The sequence below is a fragment of the Sprattus sprattus genome (assembly GCF_963457725.1).
Source record: "Sprattus sprattus genome assembly, chromosome: 13".
In the NCBI taxonomy this organism is placed as follows: domain Eukaryota; kingdom Metazoa; phylum Chordata; class Actinopteri; order Clupeiformes; family Clupeidae; genus Sprattus; species Sprattus sprattus.
Window position 1 is genome coordinate 25,040,512 of NC_137911.1, and position 24,694 is coordinate 25,065,205.

At 46.0% G+C, this 24,694-nt stretch overlaps 2 protein-coding genes across 3 annotated transcripts in view; both read left to right on the plus strand.

The window, feature by feature from the left end:
- syne1b (spectrin repeat containing, nuclear envelope 1b) overlaps nt 1-12,922 on the plus strand; it is a gene marked incomplete at its 3' end in the record, with an annotated part of 107,963 nt that extends 95,041 nt beyond the window's left edge. The window contains exons 128-146 of the mRNA XM_080850248.1: nt 398-556; nt 943-1,109; nt 1,353-1,515; nt 1,988-2,175; nt 2,373-2,523; nt 2,809-2,991; nt 3,397-3,534; nt 3,909-4,100; nt 4,804-5,140; nt 5,550-5,618; nt 6,910-7,052; nt 7,315-7,441; nt 7,747-7,958; nt 8,242-8,463; nt 8,681-8,809; nt 9,190-9,402; nt 9,738-9,830; nt 10,666-10,724; nt 12,673-12,922. Of these exons, the coding sequence (XP_080706374.1) occupies nt 398-556; nt 943-1,109; nt 1,353-1,515; nt 1,988-2,175; nt 2,373-2,523; nt 2,809-2,991; nt 3,397-3,534; nt 3,909-4,100; nt 4,804-5,140; nt 5,550-5,618; nt 6,910-7,052; nt 7,315-7,441; nt 7,747-7,958; nt 8,242-8,463; nt 8,681-8,809; nt 9,190-9,402; nt 9,738-9,830; nt 10,666-10,724; nt 12,673-12,922 (3,195 nt within the window). The remainder of the gene's footprint in view (nt 1-397; nt 557-942; nt 1,110-1,352; nt 1,516-1,987; nt 2,176-2,372; nt 2,524-2,808; nt 2,992-3,396; nt 3,535-3,908; nt 4,101-4,803; nt 5,141-5,549; nt 5,619-6,909; nt 7,053-7,314; nt 7,442-7,746; nt 7,959-8,241; nt 8,464-8,680; nt 8,810-9,189; nt 9,403-9,737; nt 9,831-10,665; nt 10,725-12,672) is intronic.
- A 1,616-nt stretch (nt 12,923-14,538) lies between these two features.
- metap1 (methionyl aminopeptidase 1) lies at nt 14,539-24,035 on the plus strand. 2 transcript variants are annotated; one of them, XM_080849651.1, is made up of 11 exons: nt 14,539-14,684; nt 16,137-16,188; nt 16,379-16,473; nt 16,654-16,714; nt 17,935-18,026; nt 18,131-18,214; nt 18,347-18,485; nt 19,683-19,814; nt 21,378-21,521; nt 22,213-22,278; nt 22,381-24,035. In XM_080849651.1, the coding sequence occupies exons 1-11, from the start codon at nt 14,568-14,570 to the stop codon at nt 22,545-22,547; spliced, it is 1,149 nt and encodes a 382-aa protein (XP_080705777.1). In that variant the 5' UTR covers nt 14,539-14,567; the 3' UTR covers nt 22,548-24,035. The 2 variants fall into 2 exon arrangements, with proteins under 2 accessions (XP_080705777.1, XP_080705778.1); XM_080849652.1 differs by having other exon boundaries at nt 16,382-16,473.
- Nucleotides 24,036-24,694: the final 659 nt, after the last annotated feature.

A 24,694-nucleotide genomic window follows, 5' to 3' on the forward strand; every position in this document is an offset into this window, starting at 1 on the left:
TATTGATATTCCTGATGCTAGTTTTGATTTTTATTGTGGAATGTATGTTTGTTTGCTACATAACCAAAGTGATCAAATGGGCTCTGGTGAGAGCCACATGTAATTAATATTTAAGTCACAACTTAACACAGCACTTGACATAGATGACAAAATAACTTGTCTTCAGAGTTTCCTGCTGTTAAAAATAGCTGTACCGAGGCCTAACCCTAATTCAAAAGTGATCTGTAAAGTTAGTGAAAAATGAATGACCAAATCTGAGGTGTTATCTGACATACATGTCTTTATTATGCCCTTGTACTGTGCCTAAATACAAATCGATTGTTGTGTGTGTGTGTGTGTGTGTGCATGCGTGCATGTGTGTGTGTGTGTGTGTGTTTATGTCTCTGTGTGTGTGCAGCTCTCTCTGCGCGGGCAGCAGGTGTGTGAGCGCCTGAGTGAGTGGACCGTGTTCAACGAGAAGTACAAGGACCTGAGTGAGTGGCTCAGCCACATGGAGAACAAAGTCTCCCAGAACGCCGACATCAGCATCGAAGAGATGATCGAGAAGCTCCGCAAGGTAAACGGAGAGCATACCTGTACATAATCAAGTTCACTCTGAACACGAGCAAAAACTACCAAAAACTCAAAACTACTAACTCAAAACTATTAATTTTTCATGTCATGTGTTTTGTCAAGTAATATTTTCCGTTTCTCTGTGAAAAGGCACATTTATTCTGACACGCAAAACCATTTTTCAGTCCCATAACACTCTCTGTATCTGTATAGCTCCCTTATCCCTTTATTTATATATCTCTCTCTCTTGCTCTCTCTTTCTCTGTCTCTCTCTCTCTCTCGCTCTGTCTCTCTTTGGCTCTCTCTCTCTGTCGCTCTCTCTTGCTCTCTCTCTCTCTCTCTCTCTCTCTCTCTCTCTGTCTCTCTCTCTCTCGTTCGCTCTCTGTGCAGGACTATCATGATGAGGTGGCAGGGGCTGAGGGAAACAGGCATCATCTGCAGCAGCTGGGGGAGAGGTTGGCACGTGCCAGCCAGGCCAGCAGAGCCAGCGACATCCAGCACAAGCTGGGCACCATCAGCCAGCGCTGGCAACACCTGCTGGATCTCATCGCTGCCAGGTCAGAGGAACAAAATCAGACATATATACACCCACACACACATATTTACACATCATCAAATACACGTGCATGATTGCACACTTAGTTATGTGTATGCACAGAACAGGTCCTCACTTATAAATAAACACAACAGTCATGTACATTAACAGAAAACACACACTGCTGACACCACACACACACACACACACACACACACAAACAAACACTCATTGGCTGGTCTTCGCTGATGTGTGTGTGTGTCAGGGTGAAGAAGCTGCGTGAGACTCTGGTGGCAGTGCAGCAGCTGGACAGGAACATGAGCAGCCTGCGCTCCTGGCTCAACCACATCGAGACGGAGCTGCACAAACCCCTCACCTACCACACCTGTGACGCCCAGGAGATCCAGAAGAAACTGGACATGCAGCAGGTACACACACACACACACACACACACACACACACACACACACACACACACACACACACACACACACACACACACACACACACACACACACATTTTTACACACGCATACACATACTTAAACTCAAATGGTACACAGACAAAATAAGTCCTTTGTCTCAAATGACCAAGACATCAAGAACGCAACGTGTCCTTAAGCACAAACAAAATGGAACACACCGGAGGATAAAATTACCAGCGTGCCCTGCCACTGACAGTATGACCTTGGGTGTGACCTGTCAATAACAGAGCTTGAGTTTTCCTCACCAGTTCCTCCACTCATATTTATTTATCTTTTACTCCATGTATTGCTCCTGCTGCTTGCTTTTATTGATTTTATGTAAAGCACTTTGAATTGCAACTCTTGAATGAAATGTGCTATATAAATAAAGTCTTACTTACTTACTTACTTACTCCTTCCCCCTGTACCTGAGCAGGAATTGCAGAGGGACATAGAGAAGCACAGCACAGGCGTGGCGTCGGTGCTGAACCTGTGCGAGGTGCTCCTGCACGACTGCGACGCCTGCACCACGGACGGAGAGTGCAGCTCCATCCAGCAGGCCACCCGCACCCTGGACCGCCGCTGGAGGAGCATCTGCGCCCTGTCCATGGAGAGGAGAATGAGGTACAGAACAGTACACACACACACACACACACACACACATACATACATACAGTCACACACACACACACACACACACACACAAACACACACACACACACATACAGTCACACACACACACACACATACACACACACACACACACACAGACTGCAACAACTCATATGTGCATGTTAATGTATTACCCCTTCTGTTCGCAGGATTGAGGAGACGTGGAGGCTGTGGCAGAAGTTTCTGGAAGACTACTCCAGCTTCGAGGCATGGCTGGAGAGGGCCGAGAGAACCGCGGCTCTGCCCAACTCCTCTGGCGTACTCTACACCGTCGCTAAGGATGAACTCAAGAAGTTTGAGGTCAGCGTCACTATTCAAACTTTAGCCACAACACTAACAGTGGAACAGATGGAATGGGTCTTACTGCAATTGTTTAATGAATGTCCATTGCTTTCAAAAGTGTATGTTGGGCGATCAATAGCTATTAAATGTATGTTTTCCAATGTGTATGCTTGCCATCTCTGTATCATTTGTGTCTCCTTGTGTTTGGGTGTGCTATGTGTGTTATCTCTCTGGTTGCGTGTATGTGTGTTCTATGTGTGTTATATGTTCATCTCTGGTTGTGTGTGTGTGTGTGTATGACAGGCCTTCCAGAGGACACTACATGAGAGCCTGCCCCAGCTGGAGCTGGTGAATAAGCAGTACCGGCGTCTGGCCAGAGAGGGGCGCACCGACGCCGCGCAGCAGCTTAAGGAGATGGCGCACACCGCCAACCAGCGCTGGGACCAGCTGCAGCGCAGGGCCGCAGCCATCCTGCGCAGACTCAAGGTGTGACTTGGAACAGCACATCACACACACACACACACACACACTAGAGTAACTATACTAGCTCTGAACTTTAGGATGGGTTGAGATGTTCCAACAAGCTCTGAAAGTGAGATGTTATCATGTTCATATTGGATGTTTATAGAAAGTCATCATTATATGGATCGTGCTCATATGTATGTCATTTGTTTGCTTGTTTGTAAATATTTAATGTTTTAATTTTCACCGTAGTTTCATTTTAACTACTGTTTTTGTGAGTAATGTTATATAGTTATGGTAGTTTGAAAGCTATATTTGAGTTTGTCTGTGTGTGTGTGAGGCCTTAGTCCATAGCTCTGTGTGTGTTCAATGGTTGCCTCATGCTTGCTGCGAGTTTTTGATCTCTCTCTTCCCTGTGTGGCCATGCAGCACTTTATCGCTCAGAGGGAAGAGTTTGAAACGGCACGGGAGAGCATCCTGGTGTGGCTCACTGAGATGGACCTGCAGCTCACCAACATTGAGCACTTCTCAGAGTGTGACGTGCAGGCAAAGATCACACAGCTTAAGGTAAGTGTGTGTGTGTGTATGTGTGTGTGTGTGTTTTTCTACTTTGTTAATTGGAGGTGTTTCCATGGGGATGTGTGTGTTTCTGTGTGTGTATGGAGGGCATGTGTTCCTGTAGAGGGCATGTGTGAATGGGCCATATGATGTTGTATGCCTATGTGAATATGCCAGCCTGTAAGTGTGTGTGTCCATGTGAGTTCGTCTCTGATGGTGTGTGCGTGTCTTCAGGCGTTCCAGCAGGAGATCTCTCTGAACTCAATAGATGTGTCTATACACCACACACACACACACACACACACTATCAGCCCAATGCATTCTCAAACCCATTTGTCCATGTGTGTTTGTCTCTGGTGGTGTGTGTGTGTGTGTGTCCTCAGGCGTTCCAGCAGGAGATCTCTCTGAACTGGGGCCGTCTGGAGGTGGTGCTGCAGAGGGGGGAGCAGCTGATGGAGAAGAGTGAGCCCCTGGACGCCACCGTCATCGAGGACGAGCTGGAGGAGCTGCAGCGCTACTGCCAGGAGGTGGTGTCCCGCGTGGAGCGCTACTACAGCAAGCTGCAGCGCCTGCCGGTAAACACCACACACATACCCACACACACACACACACACACACACACACACACACACACACACACACACACACATACACTAACACACACACACACACACACACACACACACACACACACACACACACACACACACACACATACACTAACACACACACACACACACACACACACACACACACACACACACACACACACACACATACACTAACACACACACACACATAGACTAACACTCACACACACACACACACATACACACACACATACACACACACACACACACACACACACACACACATACACACACCCACACACACATACAGTACACTAACACACACACACACACACACACACACACACACACACACACACACACACACACACACACACACAAGACATGGCATATGTGCCTTCACACACATGTATAAACACATACACATATCTGAGAGAGACTTTACATTCGCAGGGCAGTTCTGACCATGCTTAGTCACTCATTGACTTTGTGAAGTATCAGTTTGTGTGTCTCTGTATGTCTTGTGGTGTTCACATTTGCTTATGTGTGATGGTTTGTTTCCATTTTATGCGTATGTCTGAGTGGGTAGTATTTGACTCTAGTAAGCATGTGTGTGATTCTGGGTGTTTTGGTGTGTGTCTGGGTGTGTGTCTGACTGCTCTCTCTCTGCCTTCTGACTGGCCCTCAGCTGCTGGAGGATCAGGACTCGGTGTGGGAGCGGGAGTTTGAGCTGGAGGACGGCAGCGACCTGTGCAGCCTGCCCTGGAGCGAGCGCATGGCCGACAGCCTGGCCTCGCCGCAGCCCTCCTCCAGCCGCTCGGGCGCCTCGCCCGTGGTGGTGCTGCGGGGCGCCGACCGCTCAGGCCGGGACACCCCCGCCAGCGTGGACTCCATCCCCCTGGAGTGGGACCACGACTACGACCTGAGCCGCGGCCTGGAGAGCGCCAGCCGCACACTGGACTCCACGCAGGACCACTCGGCTGACGAGGGCGACTTCCTGCAGGGCGGCGCTGTGGGGCTCACAGGTAAATTGCTACCGGGGGAATTATAGACATACGTCCGCTGGCCATATATCTGAAACGCTAACATATGTAAGGGTGCCTATTACACAATGTACACATGCACTAACGTGTAGCAGCAGCTCACATGTCAATCACACACACATAACGTACTTATGATACAGTTTAGGCCTCCGGCACAAGGCCAAATCCATATGCCTGGAGTTAAAGAAAACCATAACTGGAAAATCTAGTCCTTGATGTTCATCATGGTGTTCTGATTTATGCTGTAGATTTTCTCTCAAGTCATTACATTAATTGGAGAAATGCTATCAAAAAAGAATATCAGCTCAGACTCTTGTGTGCAATTTGATATTAGTACCCCACAGCTTGTCAACGTGTCTCTGTATACAGTGCAATGTATGTTTCCTTGCAGATGTAGTGATTCCTGAGAGCCCTGAGGCGTATGTTAGTCTTACTGAGCAGATTCTCAGAGCATCCAAGGGTAGGCCACCTGAGGCGACAGCATGCCGTGGTGCTGGCTCACAGTTCACCTCTCCACACACCAGACCATTGGCCCATATGCCTCTGCACACTCTCTCTGATTGGCCCACATGCCTCTGCACACTCTATCTGATTGGCTACAAGTGCCCGTAGAGAAGAGAATTCATTGGACAACTCAAGGCACTCAAAATGATCAGTGAGTGGAGAGTGCAGAGTCGCGTAAAGGACATGGTCTGTGTCTTTAACTGCTAACCTCCTGACTTTTAGTTTTCAGTCACCCGAACCTGACTTCCGTAATAACTCCAGTTTCTAACCCCGCTTGGTCGGCTCTTTTCTGTCTCTGATTTGCAGTGCCTGATTTAAGTCTGACGTGCTCGAAATCTGACCTAATTTCATTGATTTTGTTTTTGTTTTTACCCTGATCAGTTTCACTTTCACTTTCTAACTTCCTGAGTCTTGACTAGTTGATTGGTTTCATTTCAATTTGTTAAGTTCTTCCGATTGAGTGCCACTATTCTGCATCTGTTCTGAGTCACTGAGTGAGACTGTTCTTAATGTGGGTGATTGGGTCTAACCGTTTGGCTGTGTTTGTTTGTATATGTACGTGCACAATTGTATAAATGTGTTTGTTTAATGGTGTTTCATGTGATCATCATGTGATCTGGGACCAAATTCATGATGTCACATGAATGTCATTACTCTGTAACTGTAACTGATTGGGTCTAATTGGTTAGATGATGGAGACTGGAGAATAGTTGAAATCTGATTGATTGAGTGTGATTGATTGAGACTTCATAAGAGACCCAGATTCTTTTAACAATGTTTAGTTTACAGTCATTGACTCAAGTGTTTGTGAACCACTGTGTCTCACTGATTGTGTCTAATGGTGTTCCATTTGTTTAGTTTGCGTGTGACTATAAATGAACATGGCTGAGTGCGATTGGCTGAGTTTCAATGTTGTAATTGTTATATGTTCAATCTGTTGCATTTGATTGGTTTGAACCTGATTGCATGGTCATCACTCTTGCAGTATTGTGACAGTTCCAGTTGTGCACTTGAGGAGATCTTAAGTAGCACTGGTATTGAATCTGCAGCTGCAGACACAGAACACAGAATACAGAACACAGAACACCAGTGTAATTGTGGTCCTGCATGGACACCTTGATTGGTGTGGTGTGGTGTGGTGTGTGCTTGTGAAACCTTTGCAGTTATGCAATAGTAAATACCACTGTGAAGTGGATATCAAAACTGACCACTTCCCATTCCTTACATCACTTCCTGTTTGTGTGCAGGCGAGCTAGGCTCCCTGGAGACACACCTGCGTCAGCTGGACAGAGCTCTGGACTCCAGCCGCTTCCACCTGCAGCAGACGGAGAACATCATCCGCAGCCGCACGCCCACCGGCCCCGAGCTGGACACCTCATACATGGGCTATGTGAGTACCTGAAGGCCTGCCACCTCTCAGTTACTCTGGGAGTCACATTGAGTTAGTTTGCTGGCTAATGGCTGAGTTATTGCAGTCTGTGTGTACGTGTGTGTGTGTGTGTGTGTGTGTGTGTGTGTGTGTGTGTGTGTGTGTGTGTGTGTGTGTGTGTGTGTGTGTGTGTGTGTGTGTGTGTGTGTGTGTGTGTGTGTGTGTGTGTGTGTGTGTGTGTGTATGAGTGGGAAGGGTAACATTTGTCTATTCGTCTCTTCAGATGCGTTTGCTGGGAGAGTGCCGGGGCAGCATGGAGGCTCTGAAGCGTGTGGGTGTGGATCTGCAACACGAGCAGGAGAAGATGTCAGGCCTGGGCAGCGCCAGTATAGCCGAGTCGCAGACCTCAGGTCAGTTCACCATTACAGGACCACTGATAACATACAGCAGGACATTCATAAAAATGAGGTCAGGGCCTAGTACTGATACTAAGTCAACACATGTTGTTGTTGTTAGTGGTTTTGTATGTAAAACGTACATTGCATGTGAATGAGAGTATGATTTCACAAAATGTGTATTACATGTGTGTGCATATTGTGTGTATTTTGTGTGTTTATGTGTGTGTGTTTATGTGTGTGTGTGTGTGTGTGTGTGTGTGTGTGTGCGTGCGTGCGTGCGTGTGTCTGTGTCTTTGTGTGTCTGTGTGTGTGTGCAGGTGTGATTGAGCGCTGGGAACTGCTCCAGGCTCAGGCCATCAATAAGGAGCGGCGCATGCAGCAGCGGCTGCAGCAGTGGCAGCAGTTCCACTCGGACCTGAGCAGTCTGGTGGCATGGCTGCAGCAGGCCGACGCAGAGCTGGAGACGCAGAGGCAGCTGGAGAGAAGCACAGATATCGACACCATCCAGCAGCGCATCAAAGCTCTCAAGGTAGAGTGTGTGTGTGTGTGTGTGTGTGTGTGTGTTTGTGTGTATGTGTGCGCGTATACAAACTACCCTTCAAAACTTGAATTCTGAGCACATCACACCTCCTCTCTCTCCTATGGCCACTATATTCCACTGTGGTGACAGCCAAAATGCTGCTGTAATGGTTAGCGCCAGAGCTATTTGTAAATGGAGTTCATAGTAAAAAAACTGACCTGTGACATTTTGGTAAAAGTTTGAAATCCGTTTCCTTTTCTCTCTCCTCTGTGGTTCCTGTCGTCTTCTCCAGGAGCTGCAGAAGGGCATTGACCAGCGTAAGGCCATCGTGCTGTCTGTGAACCTGTGCAGCGCTGAGTTTCTGAAGCCGTCCGAGGCGGCTGCACAAGACGCCGAGCAGGGCGTGGAGGAAATCCAGGCCCGGCTCAAGGACATGAACGACCGCTGGGATAAGCTGGGAGAGGGGCTAACTGCATGGCGAGATGCTCTGCAAGATGCCCTCATGCAGTGCCAGGTATGTAGGCTGTGTGTGTGTAACATGTTGTATGATTTTACCTTTACGTACGGATTTAGTGTGACATCTGTGAGAGTGTTTGCCCTATTTTATTGTGTGTGTGTGTGTGTGTGTGTGTGTGTGTGTGTGTGTGTGTGTGTGTGTGTGTGTGTGTGTGTGTGTGTGTGTGTGTGTGTGTATACCCATCCCTGTTGACACTCTGTATCCGTCACAACAGGACTTCCATGAGATGAGCCATGGGCTGCTACTGTGGCTTGAGAACATTGACCGCAGACGGAACCAGATTGTTCCCATCGATGCAACCCTGGATAGAGACACACTCCAGGAGCGCCTCAAAACCCTCTCGGTAAAACACACCGCTCATCATTTAAGTCTTTGATTGTACGTGTTTGTGTGTATTAACATCCATCATGTCTGAGTGTTTGTGGGTCTTTACATGCGTATGCACTTTGTATGGTGTTGTGTTGTGTTGTATTGTTTTATTCTGCTGTGTATGTATGTTTGTGAGTTAAGTGTATAAGCTACTGGATGACCTACATTTTCCTCTGGATTAATCTATCTATCTATCTATCTATATAACTATCTATCTATTTATCTATCTATCTATCTATCTATCTATCTATCTATCTATCTATCTATCTATCTATCTATCTATCTATCTATCTATCTATCCATCTATCTATCTATCTATCTAATTGTATTTTTCACTTCCTCCGTTGTCTTCAGCAAATCCGGCGTGAGCTGCTGGACTCTCAGCTGAAGGTGGCCTCTCTGCAGGACATGTCCCTGCAGCTGCTGGTCCACGCCGTGGGACAGGACTGCCTGGAGGCCAAGGAGAAGGTCCACGTCATCGGCAACCGGCTCAAGCTGCTCTTGAAGGAGGTGTCTCGCCACATCCGGGAGCTGGAGAGGAACTTGGACATCACCAGCAGTCAGCAGGTGCTTCTTGTCACTGCCTGCTGGTGTTTCTTCTCTTCCATCCCCTATTTCTGCTTTCTGTCATTTTTCTTTAGGCAGAGCAGCTTCTAAACTCTTTTTAGTAATCATCTTGTACCAAGACATAAATAATTTGACAGGAATGAGTTAGAATTTGGTTTGTTACTCAGAGTTTATTTTCATAATTTAACTGAGGTTATTTTCAAGAGCTTTACCAAGTGGGTAAAGTCTTACTGCATGATCATCTGTTTCTTGTCAGCTTTATGTTTATATAACAACCACGTCATTTCGTATTTTGTGACATTTGTGCATTCACGTGATCCTTATTCTCCTCACAGGATCTGTCCTCATGGTCGTCAACCGATGAGCTGGACACGTCCGGATCCCAGAGTCCTGTCTCCGGGAGCAGCACACCCAGTCGCCGGCGATCGGTACCGTATAGTCTTTCCGTTCTGTTCTGTCGTTCTTTTCCCCCTACCCCCACCCCACCGGAGAGCAGGAGAGCTAAAGCTGTTACCCGAGAGACCTGTAGGCCAGTCACCTGAATGTACAAACCCTCAGTCTGTTCAGCCCAGTCACTCCCAACTCCTGGAATGTCGCCAAAAAACCTGAAGACACATGTCTGCCACGTCACTGCGACCGTCACGCAGGTCCCCTCCAGGCTTCAACCTTTGACCCTGACTTCCATTGACCTTGACCTTGACCCCAGCATGTTTCCACCCCTTTTGCTCAAGAGTGCTGACTGCTCCTGATTTTTTTTTTTTAGTCCCCTTGCTTCAAACCGAGTGAATCAACCCCATCCTACACCTAAGCCAACCCTCACACAGATCAGTGTATCTGTACCCCTGTCCTCTTCATCCTCTAGTGTCTTTTAGACCCCTGTTAGGGAGAGGCCAAAGGACACTGGCTCTCTGTTTGTCTCAAACACAATCTGTGATCGTACCAACGTTTAAGCATGAAGCACCACATCACCAGAAATTCCACTGTCACCAATACAAAAGCTAGCATTTGCATTGATGTACATTGAGGAACTAAACATGGCCCTGATTGTAGCTAGCATGTAGTCGTACGTGTGTTGTGTTGTTGTTTGAGAAGCCAGTTTCCTGCCCTCTTGTAGAGCTCCCACCCCCTGGTTCCATCTCTCTGGTGCTCTTCTCTCATCTCTCCCATTGTTTTTGGGTGTTTCTCTCATCGGGTAGCTTTGTCTTAATTTGTCTGGACTGAAACATTCTTTCTTTCTTTTACCCCCCTGTTCATTGCAAACAGCCCCGGGGTAAAAGTAGCGGGGGCCAGGCCGGACCCTCAGCGAGCGTCCCGCCACACAGGTACCTGTCTCCTGGTTACTAGAACCCCTAGAAGATCATGGAACCTGGGCCATGTTCTCAGCAGAACACTTCCAGACCCGCAAACCAGAGCTAGAACTCCAGCAGAACATCCACATGGGTTCTTTAACTTAAGCAACATTCTTTCTATGCTTGCTCTGTAACTGACCTGAAAAAACACAAAGGAACGAAAAGAGATGGAAAAATGTGGTAACGCTGTTCAGAGCAAGTGTGGAGTAGCTAGATCTGGGGAACAAAAAACAAGATATCTGCAATGGGCATCATGCTAGTGGCTTCCATGATCTTCTATAAATCTAGACAGCAAACTAGGGGTCTAGCATAGCTCCAGCCGATGAACACAGACTCACGGTGCAGCAGGAGCGATACTCTTGAAGGGCTTCTCTCTCTGTCTCTCTCTCTGTCTCTCTCTCTCTCTCTGTCTCTCTCTCTCTCTTCCTCCCTCTCTCTCTCTCTCTCTCTCTCTCTCTCTCTCTCTCCAACCGCTGCCCTGGGCTCCAGCAGTGGCCAGTCCTAACGCTCAGCTCACGCGCTTGTCTTTCTCAGTGGCCGTCAAGCTCGCAGCTCAGGCTTCACAGACTCTTCAGTCAGCACACCAGAGGGCACCAACCAAAGTGTCTGCAATGAACAATGTGTCGGTTGCATTCACTCTCTTTGTTTCACTTCTCTTCTTTCCTTCTCTCTTGTGTGGCATCTTCTCTCACTGATTTAACTCCCACCCCCATCTCTCCCAGCCTCCTGAGCCTCCCACCCCTTCATCTCTCACCCTCTTCAGGGGTGTCAGGACTCTCTGCTGACCCTCAGAGCAGCATACTGGAGCTCAAACACAGAAAGTCCTCAGGATCAGGATATACTTTCATTTTAAATTTGACATCGTGTGTGTGTGTGTGTGTGTGTGTGTGTGTGTTTATATTGATGTTGTCTTAATGGGCGGCTGAGACAACATGATAGATAGTCACAATATCTCTTTTAGGTGATTTCTTTCCATTAGGAAGACTGGCCCTGTCACTAAGTTGAGGGTAATGACTGACCTTGTCAGTCACCGGGTGAGAGGAGAGGGCTGGCCATTGTATTGGATGGGATAATGTGGCCGCTGTTCTAGAAGAGAGATGATTGGTTATGTGACAACGAGGGGATTGGCTGGGACAGTGGAGTTTTTCAGGGAAGCAACCGTGTCTGCTTTGGAGAGTGAATGTCTTTCACATGCCTGTGTCCCATGGAGCAACTGCTGCATACTTATCCCCCTGAACTCTAAGCATGAGCCTTGAACCTTGACCCTCGACCCTGGAGCTGCAGGAGAGGTCCTTGCCTTCTTTCTGCTACTGCAGCTTTGCATTTTCCCTCCAGCTAACAACTGACCAAACCACCAAAGTGTTGTGCTTTGTTAGTGTGGCCAAAGAACCGTATAATATACAACATCTGTGGCTTTTTGACATCTCAAAACCAGAAAATCAGGTCTATGTCACATTTGGTGCTTGAATTGTGGTAGGTTCCTCTGTAGAGCAGTGTTGTTAAGTTGTGTGCTAGATCAGTGTTTTGTGTTAAGGTACTTAACTCCAGAACATTTTAAAACACATGTTTGACAGAACAAAATGCAAAATTACTAGTGTATCCTAAAAATATAATGTTCATTACTATGGCAATATGATGTATGGCACATGAAACCATGTAGTAAAGTGAGCAAAACAGTTACTATAGAGCCACTCACAAACAAAACCTTAAAGACTTGCTGGTATGATCTTTCACCTGAATGCCTAAAAGCTGCTTAATGGCATGCACTTTCATACTTGGACTAACTTTAACAATGTAACAGATTCAGTACAGGAGCCTATACAACAGAAAGCATAACGTCTTATCGGGTGTAAATCTGACCCGCTGTAAGGGTTAATTGAAGCAAACCTCGTCTTGTGTTTTCCTCTGCTTCCCTATTCAGGGCTCTCAACGCCGTTGGATCCGCTTTCTCCCATTCTGAGGGAATGTTGTCGTCGTGGCGACGGGGCTCGATGGTCAAGCGCGTGTTGTGGACGGCGCTGCCCCTCCAGCTGCTGCTGTTGCTGCTGCTCCTGGCCCTGGCCTTCCTGGTGCCTTCAGCCGAGCACCATTACAGCTGCTCCCAGTCTAACAACTTTGCCCGCTCCTTCCACCCCATGCTCAGCTACACCAACGGGCCACCACCGATCTGAGAGCTCCAGAGGGTAGCAAGGAAGGAAGAGAAAAGCGTGGAGGGGGAGAGGATTTAGCATTTGTGGAGATGCCACTACACTATCAGCCCATAACAATACTGTATGCAGGACTGAAGAAAGCCAATTAATCTATGTATACCTCCACCCACACACCCCATCTTGTATCAGTGTTGAGACGAATCTCTGGTAGTGTACTAAAGTGCACCTTCCCGAACTGCTATGTGGGACAAGTTGCTACAAAGTGCTACATGAACATATCTTCCACTGTTCTGTTGTATTTGAGTGAGTTCAGTACTGGATATGGAGTGGAAATAGCTGCTGTTGAAGGTACAACACGGTTGCCATTCATGTCATAATGCCTATGTTTTTCATGTCCTTTTTTTAATGGAAAGTATTGTCAGTTAAGTTCAACACAAAACTATATTGAGCCTGTGGATCAGTTTGAAATATATGAATAACTAGTCAAATATTGAAAATTATATTGCAATTATTTTTACATGTATTTTTGGCATGCTGTTATAATCTTTTATTTTAAAAATGTCATACACTGATACTGTCGGAACTTGTCATTGTGAAATGTTGATTTGTTCTCAACTAACTTAATGTCAGTCTCAAGAGAACTGAATCATGAATATTATATGAATAACCACAGCTATTGTGGAAGATATATTTATGTATGTACAGTTTGCTAAGGCCTAACAACCTTGCATTTTAAATACATAATAATATACATAACATGACATAACATGCCTTCTGTGTATTTGTGAGATGACTTCATAAACTAAGTGGTACATTCCTGTCTGAGTGGGACAACACTTATCTGTACACTTACTCAAGTTACTTCCTGCCAAGGACAACCTTAGAATCACGCACAACAGTTGGGTAAACAAAAACAAAAAAATACTAATTCAATGTGAGTATTACAATAGGAGGTGTAGGATTATTTTTTTTCAACTGATAGTGGCAGGAAGCAATGTCTTAATACAGACTCATGTCAGAGCTTGATTTTTTTAAGTTGATTGACAGAAATTAATGTCATTGATAAATGAGAACCAAAAGAAAGACTGTTGTGACCTCCATCAACTATGAGAAAAATCACATCACAAGACTTGCAACATGCAATCCATTGTATGTCCTGATGTCCTTAAAAGTTGCTGTTTAATGTTCATACAATGGTTAAACCCTGTGTAGTAAAGTACACAATTGTGTGTACTTGTAGGTTGTAAAAAGTCAGAGAAATTTAATGAAGGGTCTTTGGAAAATCAAAATGGGTGGAAACCCTCTTGGCTTGGTAACATTAGGCCTACTGTTGATATATGCTGAAATGTGAATGTGTGGGTCTGTGACCAGACAAGCTGTTTTTAAAGGAGTGGGAGGTATTGGACTTTGACGTACTTTGCTGTGACAGCCAGTGTTCTTCAAATCAGAGACCGTCTACGGCTATTAGAAATTCTCTGGTTTGATCCTGTAACATTTCCATTCCCTTGTGCATGACTCTCAAGCACCCGAGTCCACCAACCCAATAGATGACAGTAGTGCGCAATCATTCCGCCAATTACCTCTCCCTAGACACACGAAGAAACCAGAGCTGCTGTGCTCACAGTGACCAATCTCCGTGGCCCATCCTCTGCAGCTCTGCGACAGCATGGCGGCGGTGGAGACTCGGGAATGTGAGACAGAAGGCTGCAATAGCGAGGCTAAACTTCAGTGCCCAACATGCATTAAACTTGGAATTAAACCAGGTTCATACTTCTGTTCGCAGGTACGATTTTCCTGGGTTGTTGGGAGTGGTTTGTAAAGGCAATGGTTTTCAACAGTACACCACGGCCCTGCCAACGGCTTGTCAGCTAACGTTAACGTTAGCGCTGTGCACATAGCCTTGTGCATGTGTCACGAGGAGTTGCCTGCTTGTATGGCCTGGTGTCAAAGGGCTTGTCTCTTGCAGCTCCTCAAGTTAACTATGAACTTGAGTAACGTTACAGCGATCGCCTAGAGTTTCAGTGTGTCCTTAATGTCATTTAGCATAAGCTACCTTATTGACATTTCTGGCAAGTGAACTTGGCTATCTCAGTTTACGTTGCCTAGCTAGCTAACAGGCTAACCCAATTGGCGATCTAGCGCACCTAGCCAGGTTAGCTCATTTTGAACAACTGGTGCTGGCAGGTTCATTCCGATAAATTGTGTTACATTAGGACAGTAACTGAGTTGTCTATCGAAACTTAAACGTAGAGTCAAGTCGACATACAAGTTAGTATTACGCTATGTATTACCTGAGCATCTTCATATCAACATTCAGCAAGCTAAGCCGCCAGATGTTTGTTACCGGTGTCCATATGTAACCTAGTCTGCTTTTATTTGTCGGTTATATAATTTGTATTTAGATAGCCAGTTTGCTAGATATGTTTGAAGTTATATGAAAACTCCACATGAATGCTAACTTAGCCATCATCTTCAAATATATCGAGTCAGCGTATTTTGGTATTGTTAGGAACATCCTAGTTAAATCCCCATCATGAACATATCCAGACACGAATATTAACGTTTTTTTAAGGTCTTGAGTTCTGGCCGTAAAACTTGTTAATCAACTGTTGCATCCGCTGGATAACTATCTGTCTTCATGGGTGTTGTGGTTTTCACATCAGCTCATTAAGTCGCACCCTACCCCAGCCTTGTGTATACACATTATCCTGTAAAAAAAATGAAATGAATAATTAACAAAGAAAAACAGCACAAGCTATAATGAGGTCTGAGCTGTTTACGCCCTTGTTTTTTCGACTGGTTTGAAATTGGATTTAAGATGACCCGCTTCCTCAGACTTTGATCATATTGAGCAAAAAAAAAAAAAACGGCTCACATATGCAACCACATCGTGTGTTGATCTATGCTGTTTTGATCAGCTCAGGGTAGCTTAATCCATCCATAGTTTCTTCCAACATTCTAGGGATAATAATAGTAAAATGACTGTTCTAATATTAACATTTGAATCTGCAGGCCACTCCCAAATATTGACAGCCATTATTGCTGGCAGTCAAGTTCCATTCAGATACATGTGACTGCATTCTGAATGTGTAGTGTCACATTATCATCTGCTTTCTTGTCCAATTCAATGTATGATATTAGAGAATCTGGTGTTGAGTTGTAGGAGTTGCAGAGGGAAGGGCACAGTTCGTTTTTGAAACTCATTTAAAATAATGTCTTTGTGTTTGCCATGCAGGAATGCTTCAAAGGTAGTTGGTCTACTCATAAGCTGCTCCACAAAAAAACAAGTAAGTTCTTTATGTTTTTCATCTGCACTGTGTGTTAAACAAAACCTGTTCACACAGACACACGTACCAATACCCTCACACTCTGTGTGGATGTAACGCAAGACCGGTACATTTCCTTGCTTGGGATGTGACTTCAGATATGTGTGCCATCGTGTTGAGTAACCTGTGATGAATGTATTTGTGATGCCAGAAGAAGTTGTGAAGAATTGTGTGGAGGACGACACCAATACCGACCCATGGCCAGGCTACCGGTACACGGGCAAGCTCCGCCCTTTCTACCCACTGGTGGGTGCCCTGTACTGCCACCATTATCTCACATCATCATCAGTCATGTCTAGTAACGCAATGGCACATCAATGCCACAATATAATCCACTCTCAGTATTGTGTACCATGATCCTCTCTGGTCATACTGTACTCTGATCGGTTCTTCTTCTGTTTGTGTTAACATTGGATGCTCCTTTAGACTCCCAAACGACCTGTTCCTGAGAATATTCTAAGGCCTGACTATGCTGACCATCCCATGGGTAAAATGATCCGTACCCAAACACACACACACACTAGCAATAAGCTCTTAAATATATAATATTTCTGCAATGCATGTCAAAATGTGTGTTTCTCACCTGGAGCAGCCGAAACAGAGTGTGAGTAACTGCTATATGAGGGCACACATTGGCCCAGAGCTGCAGATCTGTAGTTATAAGCCCAACTGGAGTGTAGAGCTGCATAGAGAACTAGATGAAGTGTGTGCTAGAGTTAGTTAGTTTAGTTTGCTGAACTCTCTTTGTATAGAATTGTGTAGAGAATTACATGAAGAGTGAGTGTCCATGAGCGAGTGTTTGTTGATTGTTGTGGAAACGTGTAGAGGAGCTGTTTGTGTGTGTGTGTGTGTGTGTGTGTGTGTGTGTGTGTGTGTGTGTGTGTGTGTGTGTGTGTGTGTGTGTGTGTAGCTGTACGGTTGGCAAAGAAATGTATGCAGGGGATTAGATTCATGATGACTTCCTGCTTTTTAAGGTGCATATGTGTTTTTAGAATAATTTGGGACATAGATGGTTAGTACGTGTGTTAGACTGTGCGTGTCTGTACTGGCCTCTTGTGGAGGGGGTGTGTGTGTGTGTTCGTTGCTCAAGTTCTTCTTTCGCTCACCGCAGCAGCGGAGGTGGGGCTTTTGGCAGGTATGAGGGCCCGCCGCTGTTTGTATGAATGGCTGTGTGTGTGTGTGTGTGTGTGTGTGTGTGTGTGTGTGTGTGTGTGTGTTCGTTCGTACGTCTATTTGTGTATAAAAGTCTGTGTTTGAATTGATAGATTAGTCTGTGGGCTGTCGTCTGTGTCTCAGTGTTGTGTAAGTGTGTGTGTGGTTCGGGTTAATTAAATAAGGTGTATAAGGCAAGCTTAAATTGTTGTGGTCTGGTTTTAGTGTATGTATAGAGGTGTGTGGAGTTTGTCTCTGTGGGTGTAGCATGGCTCTGCCGACACTGCATGCCTTTTGTCTTTAGCAGTCCACTTGTTGTCATTGATGAGAAGAGAGTGAGTGCTTTGGAGTTGTATGGTTTTATGTAGATGATAGGAATGGACATTAGGTTGTTTATTGGGTGGGGGGGAATTGGTATGTGTATTGATCTGTGTGAATTGTCGAACGAGGTGGTGTGTTAAAGAAGGATTGTTTGTATTGAGGTGAGGTCAGAAAGAGTGTGTGTTTGTGTGCCCGTTAACTGTGAGTTTTGTCTGTTCAATTTGGTGTGTACAGGCATGTCTGAGTCAGAGCAGTCTATGAAAGGAACATCCCAGATTAAGACCCTGCCGGACGACGAGATTGAGAGCATGCGAACAGTGTGCAAGGTAATGCTCTGACCCTGCACTCTCTGACCTCTGTTCTCCTCTCCTGTTGTTATTATTTGCAGCTTGTGTCATATTGGTAAATGTTTCTTGTCTTGTGTTTGCAGTTAGCAAGGGAAGTGTTGGACATCGCTGCCCTTATGGTCAAACCAGGGGTCACAACAGAGGAGATCGACCAAGCTGTCCACTTGGTAATGAATCTCATATTCCTCCCTCTCTCGGTCTCTTCCCATCTCCCCCACCACTTCCTCTTTTCCACTCATTCCCTGCCATTTTGTATCCTACTGGGTATTGTGCTAATGAGCATCCTCTGTTGTGCGTAGGCCTGCACTGAACGCAACTGTTACCCATCTCCCCTGAACTACTACAACTTCCCCAAGTCCTGCTGCACCTCCGTCAATGAGGTCATCTGCCATGGCATCCCAGATCGCAGGGAACTGCAGGAGGGCGACATACTTAACGGTAAACCATCTCACACAGCGCTGTCAAACATCAACTGTAGGTGTAGTTGTATTTAACGTCACATCTTGCATATAGTATATCTCCATTTTCTGGAGCAAAGACGGGGTCGGGTTTCCCTAAAGCATTGTAATAGCTTGTAGAATCCCTCTTATGAATCATCTTACAATTTCAGAGCGATTCCAGAAAGCATCCCAGCTTTAGTAGTACTTGAAAACGCTTGTAGATTTACGTGTGCTCTGGAGTAGCCATAAATGGCCAAGAGCTTCTTAATAAGGACCTCTCACTAGGCTCCCCATCAGGACGTGACATTACAACTAACATTTACGAATGTTATTTCAGTGGCCTTAATTAGATTGTTATCCGCTTTAGCTTCTTTTTTAAGCTATTTTAAGCTCAAAGCAGAATGATTGCCAATTAAGCGTCCATAGTTTAAAGGTTACACTGGCTGAGTCATTACTGATCCATTTGCCTTTTTTGGATATCCTTTTGATCCCCACCCTCTCTCTCTTTTTTTTTTTTTGTGAGGGGGCAGGCATATTGTAGCCTTTATTCAGTAGGGCCTAGACCAAGCTCACAAGTTGGTGCTGAAAGTGGAAGAGATTGGGGAACAAAACTCCCTGAATAAGAGTTTAAAAAATAATAATGTTGAGCGGAGTAACGTATAGCCATTCAAAACTTGTGTTGCGTCAAAATCAACTGTAGGCCTAAGATGATTTACATATCTCCTCACTATCTTCTCCGATCTCAAACCTCTTCCTTGTTCTCAAATTCCTTCTTCAACAAACAAATCTAAATATGGTGTAATATTATTATTATTTTTTATCATGAGCATTATTTATGTGCGTCATGGCCTCCTCGGAGATGGTTTATACTTAGGTTAGTTATTCAGATGTTTAGGTTTATTCGCCTTTAAGTCAATAAGCTTGTATGTCCTGTTAATTGATGTTTCAGCACTGTTTACATGGACAGCGGCCATTATGTACTGCTTCAGAGCAAGGCATGCGCATTGTCGTTATGTGCTTGCTTTGGAAACCTGTGCAAAAAATGTACAGACTTTGGTAGAATCACTTAAACATAAAACTCATAACCGGTTCGATTTACTGTTATTGGAGAACCCGGGCCTATTCTGTTTTGCTTGAGTTTAAGAGCTGTTCAATCATTGTGATCAACCCATGCTTGTGATTACTATTTCCACAGTGGATATCACGGTCTTTTACAACGGTTACCACGGAGACCTAAATGAAACCTTTTTCGTGGGTGAGGTAGATGAGGGAGTCAAGCGGCTGGTGCAGACCACCTATGAGTGCCTCATGCAGGCCATTGACGCAGGTTTGTGCCTCTGTTCACCTCGGTGGGGTTTTCCATTTCCATTCTATTTCATGTAAAGCCTGTGAAACAGGTAGCAGAGATTAGAGATTTCCGCCAGTCTATGGACGGAATTTTAAATAGATGAGATTAATTTGTTGGACTCAATCATCAATACTGTGCAATCCCTGGTCCAAAATGTTATTATGATTTCCTATGACGGCAATGTGACAGGATAACTGTGAAACAGAAGTGTGTTGTTACATGTGGATGGCAGGTTTCTGTCATGTAGCAGACCCAGGCACCTGTGTTTGTGTGTGCTTGTAGCAGACCCAGGCAGCCTGTCTCAGACCAGTGACCTGTGTGTGTGTGTGTGTGCTTGTAGCAGACCCAGGCAGCAGGTCTCAGACCAGTCACCTGTGTGTATGTATGCTTGTAGCAGACCCAGGCAGCCTGTCTCAGACCAGTGACCTGTGTGTGTGTGTATGTATGCTTGTAGCAGACCCAGGCAGCATGTGTCAGACCAGTGACCTGTGTGTGTGTGTGTGTGCTTGTAGCAGACCCAGGCAGCAGGTCTCAGACCAGTGACCTGTGTGTGTGTGTGTGTGTGCTTGTAGCAGACCCAGGCAGCAGGTCTCAGACCAGTCACCTGTGTGTGTGTGTGTGTGTGTGTGTGTGCTTGTAGCAGACCCAGGCAGCATGTGTCAGACCAGTGACCTGTGTGTGTGTGTGTGTGCTTGTAGCAGACCCAGGCAGCAGGTCTCAGACCAGTCACCTGTGTGTGTGTGTGTGTGTGTGCTTGTAGCAGACCCAGGCAGCAGGTCTCAGACCAGTCACCTGTGTGTGTGCGCTTGTAGCAGACCCAGGCAGCAGGTCTCAGACCAGTCACCTGTGTGTGTGTGTGTGTGTGTGTGTGTGCTTGTAGCAGACCCAGGCAGCAGGTCTCAGACCAGTCACCTGTGTGTGTGTGTGTGTGTGTGTGTGTGCTTGTAGCAGACCCAGGCAGCAGGTCTCAGACCAGTCACCTGTGTGTGTGTGTGTGTGTGCTTGTAGCAGACCCAGGCAGCAGGTCTCAGACCAGTCACCTGTGTGTGTGTGTGTGTGTGTGTGTGTGTGTGCTTGTAGCAGACCCAGGCAGCAGGTCTCAGACCAGTCACCTGTGTGTGTGTGTGTGTGTGCTTGTAGCAGACCCAGGCAGCAGGTCTCAGACCAGTCACCTGTGTGTGTGTGTGTGTGTGCTTGTAGCAGACCCAGGCAGCAGGTCTCAGACCAGTCACCTGTGTGTGTGTGTGTGTGCTTGTAGCAGACCCAGGCAGCATGTCTCAGACCAGTCACCTGTGTGTGTGCGCTTGAAGCAGACCCAGGCAGCAGGTATCAGACCAGTCACCTGTGTGTGTGCGCTTGTAGCAGACCCAGGCAGCAGGTCTCAGACCAGTCACCTGTGTGTGTGTGTGTGTGTGTGTGTGTGCTTGTAGCAGACCCAGGCAGCAGGTCTCAGACCAGTCACCTGTGTGTGTGCGCTTGTAGCAGACCCAGGCAGCACGCTCAGACCAGTCACCTGTGTGTATGTGTGCTTGTATGCTACAGTGAAACCAGGTGTGCGCTACAGGGAGCTGGGAAACATCATCCAGAAGCACGCACAGGCAAGCGGCTTCTCTGTGGTCAGGAGCTACTGTGGCCATGGCATTCACAAGCTATTTCACACAGCACCGAACGTACCACACTACGCCAGTGAGTACATGGGCAGTGTGTGTGTGTGTGTGTGTGTGTGTGTGTGTGTGTGTGTGTGTGTGTGTGTGTGTGTGTGTGTGTGTGTGTGTGTGTGTGTGTGTGTGTGTGTGTGTGTGTGTGTGTGAGAGAGAGAGAGAGAGAGAGATTCTCTGTTAAAACTATTGTGTTGTTACCGTAGGCAATCCCTCCAGTTCCTCAAGTCGACGGAAGATTAGCAATTTACTTTTTTTTCAACCTTTTTCCAGTCTCTTTTTAAGGTCTCGAATATAGAAGGATCATTTGTGTGAGTAGAACATAACTGGAGTAAGGCAAGGAATAGTCAACAGATTTTGAATCATGTTTTCTGTTTAGTTTTCATTACATTAGCTTTCAAACATTAGTACAGGATTGCAGACGTAATTACAGACCATCTTGGACATTGTTTCCATTAACTAGTGCACAAAAAATTCAGTTTGTCTTTATTTTCTGAGGTATGGAAGCTTTCAAAAGGGGTCGTGGCCTTAATTGTAATTTTTAGCCACACAGCTCTCGTTTTATGTGACTTGACTGATTATTTTACATAGATCTATGGATATTAAAGCATATGGGGATGTTTAGTCAACTGTTCTAAATCTTGTGAAAACATAGTGCTCTTCATGGCTGCACATAACCCTGTCAGTTTACATTAATAATACCTCTTCTCGCTCTCCAGAAAATAAGGCAGTGGGCGTGATGAAACCAGGCCACGTCTTCACCATTGAACCCATGATCTGCGAAGGTGAGTGGCACACTCCCATCAGTGTACTTGTGTAAACAAGAAAAAAGCAGCCTGGCTGCCTAAAGATAGTTCCTCACTGCGAGTGTGTGTCTGTATGCACAGGGGGCTGGCAGGATGAGACCTGGCCGGACGGCTGGACCGCAGTGACTCGGGACGGGAAGCGCTCGGCTCAGTTCGAACACACACTCCTGGTGACCGAGACCGGTTGCGACATCCTCACGCGTCGCCTCGAGGACAACGGCCGGGCTCACTTCCTGTCTTTCATGTAAACAGGTCGGATCTGACCAGGCCCCACCCCTTCGCCCAGCCCCCAGCTGCCATTGGTCTGGAGGGCTGGCTCTGGTCCGGAGGAAAGGGATTGGGATGAATATGAGCTGGAGACGGAAAACTGAGATTAATGCTGATTGTGTCACCTGGCGGCCCTGTGACTTGAGTGTTAAATTCTTGTGACGCGTCTGATTGGATGCGCTGGTGCCCCCTTCCCCCCCCCCACCTTCAAAACCACAGAACGAGCAGATGCGCTCGACCCCTCTGCTGCGCCATGCCATGCACCACCACCCAGTCTGCTCTGGGCAGTAATGAACCTGTAGCCTCCAGTCATCATCAACCACTGCATAGAAATCCATGAAGCATTCACTGTATCAAATATACACAGAGATGACACAGTGCTGGGCGTCTGCTATGACAGCGCTCCCCTCACAGGCCCCAGGTACATTAATGCCCACAGCAGACTGGGTCAGATTAATTGTGTGTCTGTGTCTACATGCACAGTTGTTTTTGTGTGTGTTTGTCTCTGTGTGTGTGTGTGTGTGTGTGTGTCTGTGTGTGTTGGTGAGGGACGGGTTGAGTATCTGCGAGCAATCAGTGCCTGACTGTGTGCATGTGTGAATGAGTGACACAATTATGTCGGGATATTACTGTGAGCATCTACTGGCCTGTACTGTATATGGTGTGTGTTTTCTAGTGTGTGTTCGTGTGTGCAAGGAGTGGTTAGAAGTTTCAACTTTTTTAACACTTTATGTGGATTTCTCTATTCTCTGTCAGTTCTCTGTTTCTTAAATGGTCTGATTTAATTCCAAAGATCACTGGTCCTGTTTTATTCTAGAGTGCCTGCATTCACTGCATTCAACATGGACAATCCTCACCGCCATTCAAAGTCACAGAAAACTACACTTGCCACTCATCACCACTTCTTTTTATGCACTTGCGCGAGCAAAGCAGAGCGGTTCCTGAGAGTACAGCCTTGTACCTTTATATGTACTTGTTTTCCTGGCAAGCAAAACTCTGATTGCTTTGGACTTGAAGTGTGTTTTTAGGGGTCAGAGGTTTGTGTGCGTGTGCTTGTGTGTGGACCGAGGGGGAAGAAAAGGGGACTGAAAAGGAGTGTGTTGATGTTCAGAATACATATCTTGAAAAATGTGACCCTGTAATATGTTTTGTTCTACATATTAATTTCCTGTGTGACTTGTTACACAATAAGGTGATTTATGTGAACACACTCAAAAGACGTATGAACCGTACATTTGTGTTGGTTTCAGCAAGGGGCTGTAGGTAGCACTAAGGCATGTGCCATGCGGCTGTTGGCTTTCAGCCCTGAAAGTGACACAGCATCACTTGGGTTGATATGTTACCATGGTAACAAGCAAGCATGGCACAATTGATAAAAGTACTTGGTGCTATGATTTGAAAAGGTAAAATAATTAAATTCATTTCAGTATTCTTTGTCAAGCTGAATTAAACTGTTCATCCTTGTGAAATGTCCTTAGACTATTTTTTTTCTCTACATTGCATTCCTCTGGTCTGTCTTAACCCAAAATCTTTGATTTCGTGCAGGAGACTAAGTTTTCAGAACCCACACACAGGGACACAATACCATTATTTTGCTAGGAGCTTCCAGAAGCACGGCCACACCATGAAACCCAACTACCTGTCAGACTACTCGGATAATTGGAGAGGAGGGGGGGGGGGGGGGGAGCAGTCGTTCGTGAGAATCTGATACACTGAAGTAGTTATGGCAATGGTTTAATTTGGCCCTGCAGTTAAATAGGTTGTCAATTTCTAACACCTAACTAGACAGTAGGCCTACAAACAGTAAATCGAATTTTTTCCCCACAATCACAGTTAATGGATAGTTAAAGTTATTTCTATCAGTTCCTACATCAAGCCGCTTTGGCACAGTACAGTATGTACTGTATGCTGTACTTTAAAAAATAAAAGGTCCATTTGGACTGATGATGTTTGTAGATATGTAGACGGTGGGGGTCAACGGGTAGGGTTAAGGGGCCCATGGTTAGGCTTTTGATCAGCCCCCCAGATTGCTTATAAACGCCCTGCACAGACCCTCCGACGAACCACCAACAGTCTTGCGTAATCTCTAATGACCAAATATTTCCCAGAGTTCCAGGCGGCCGGAAAC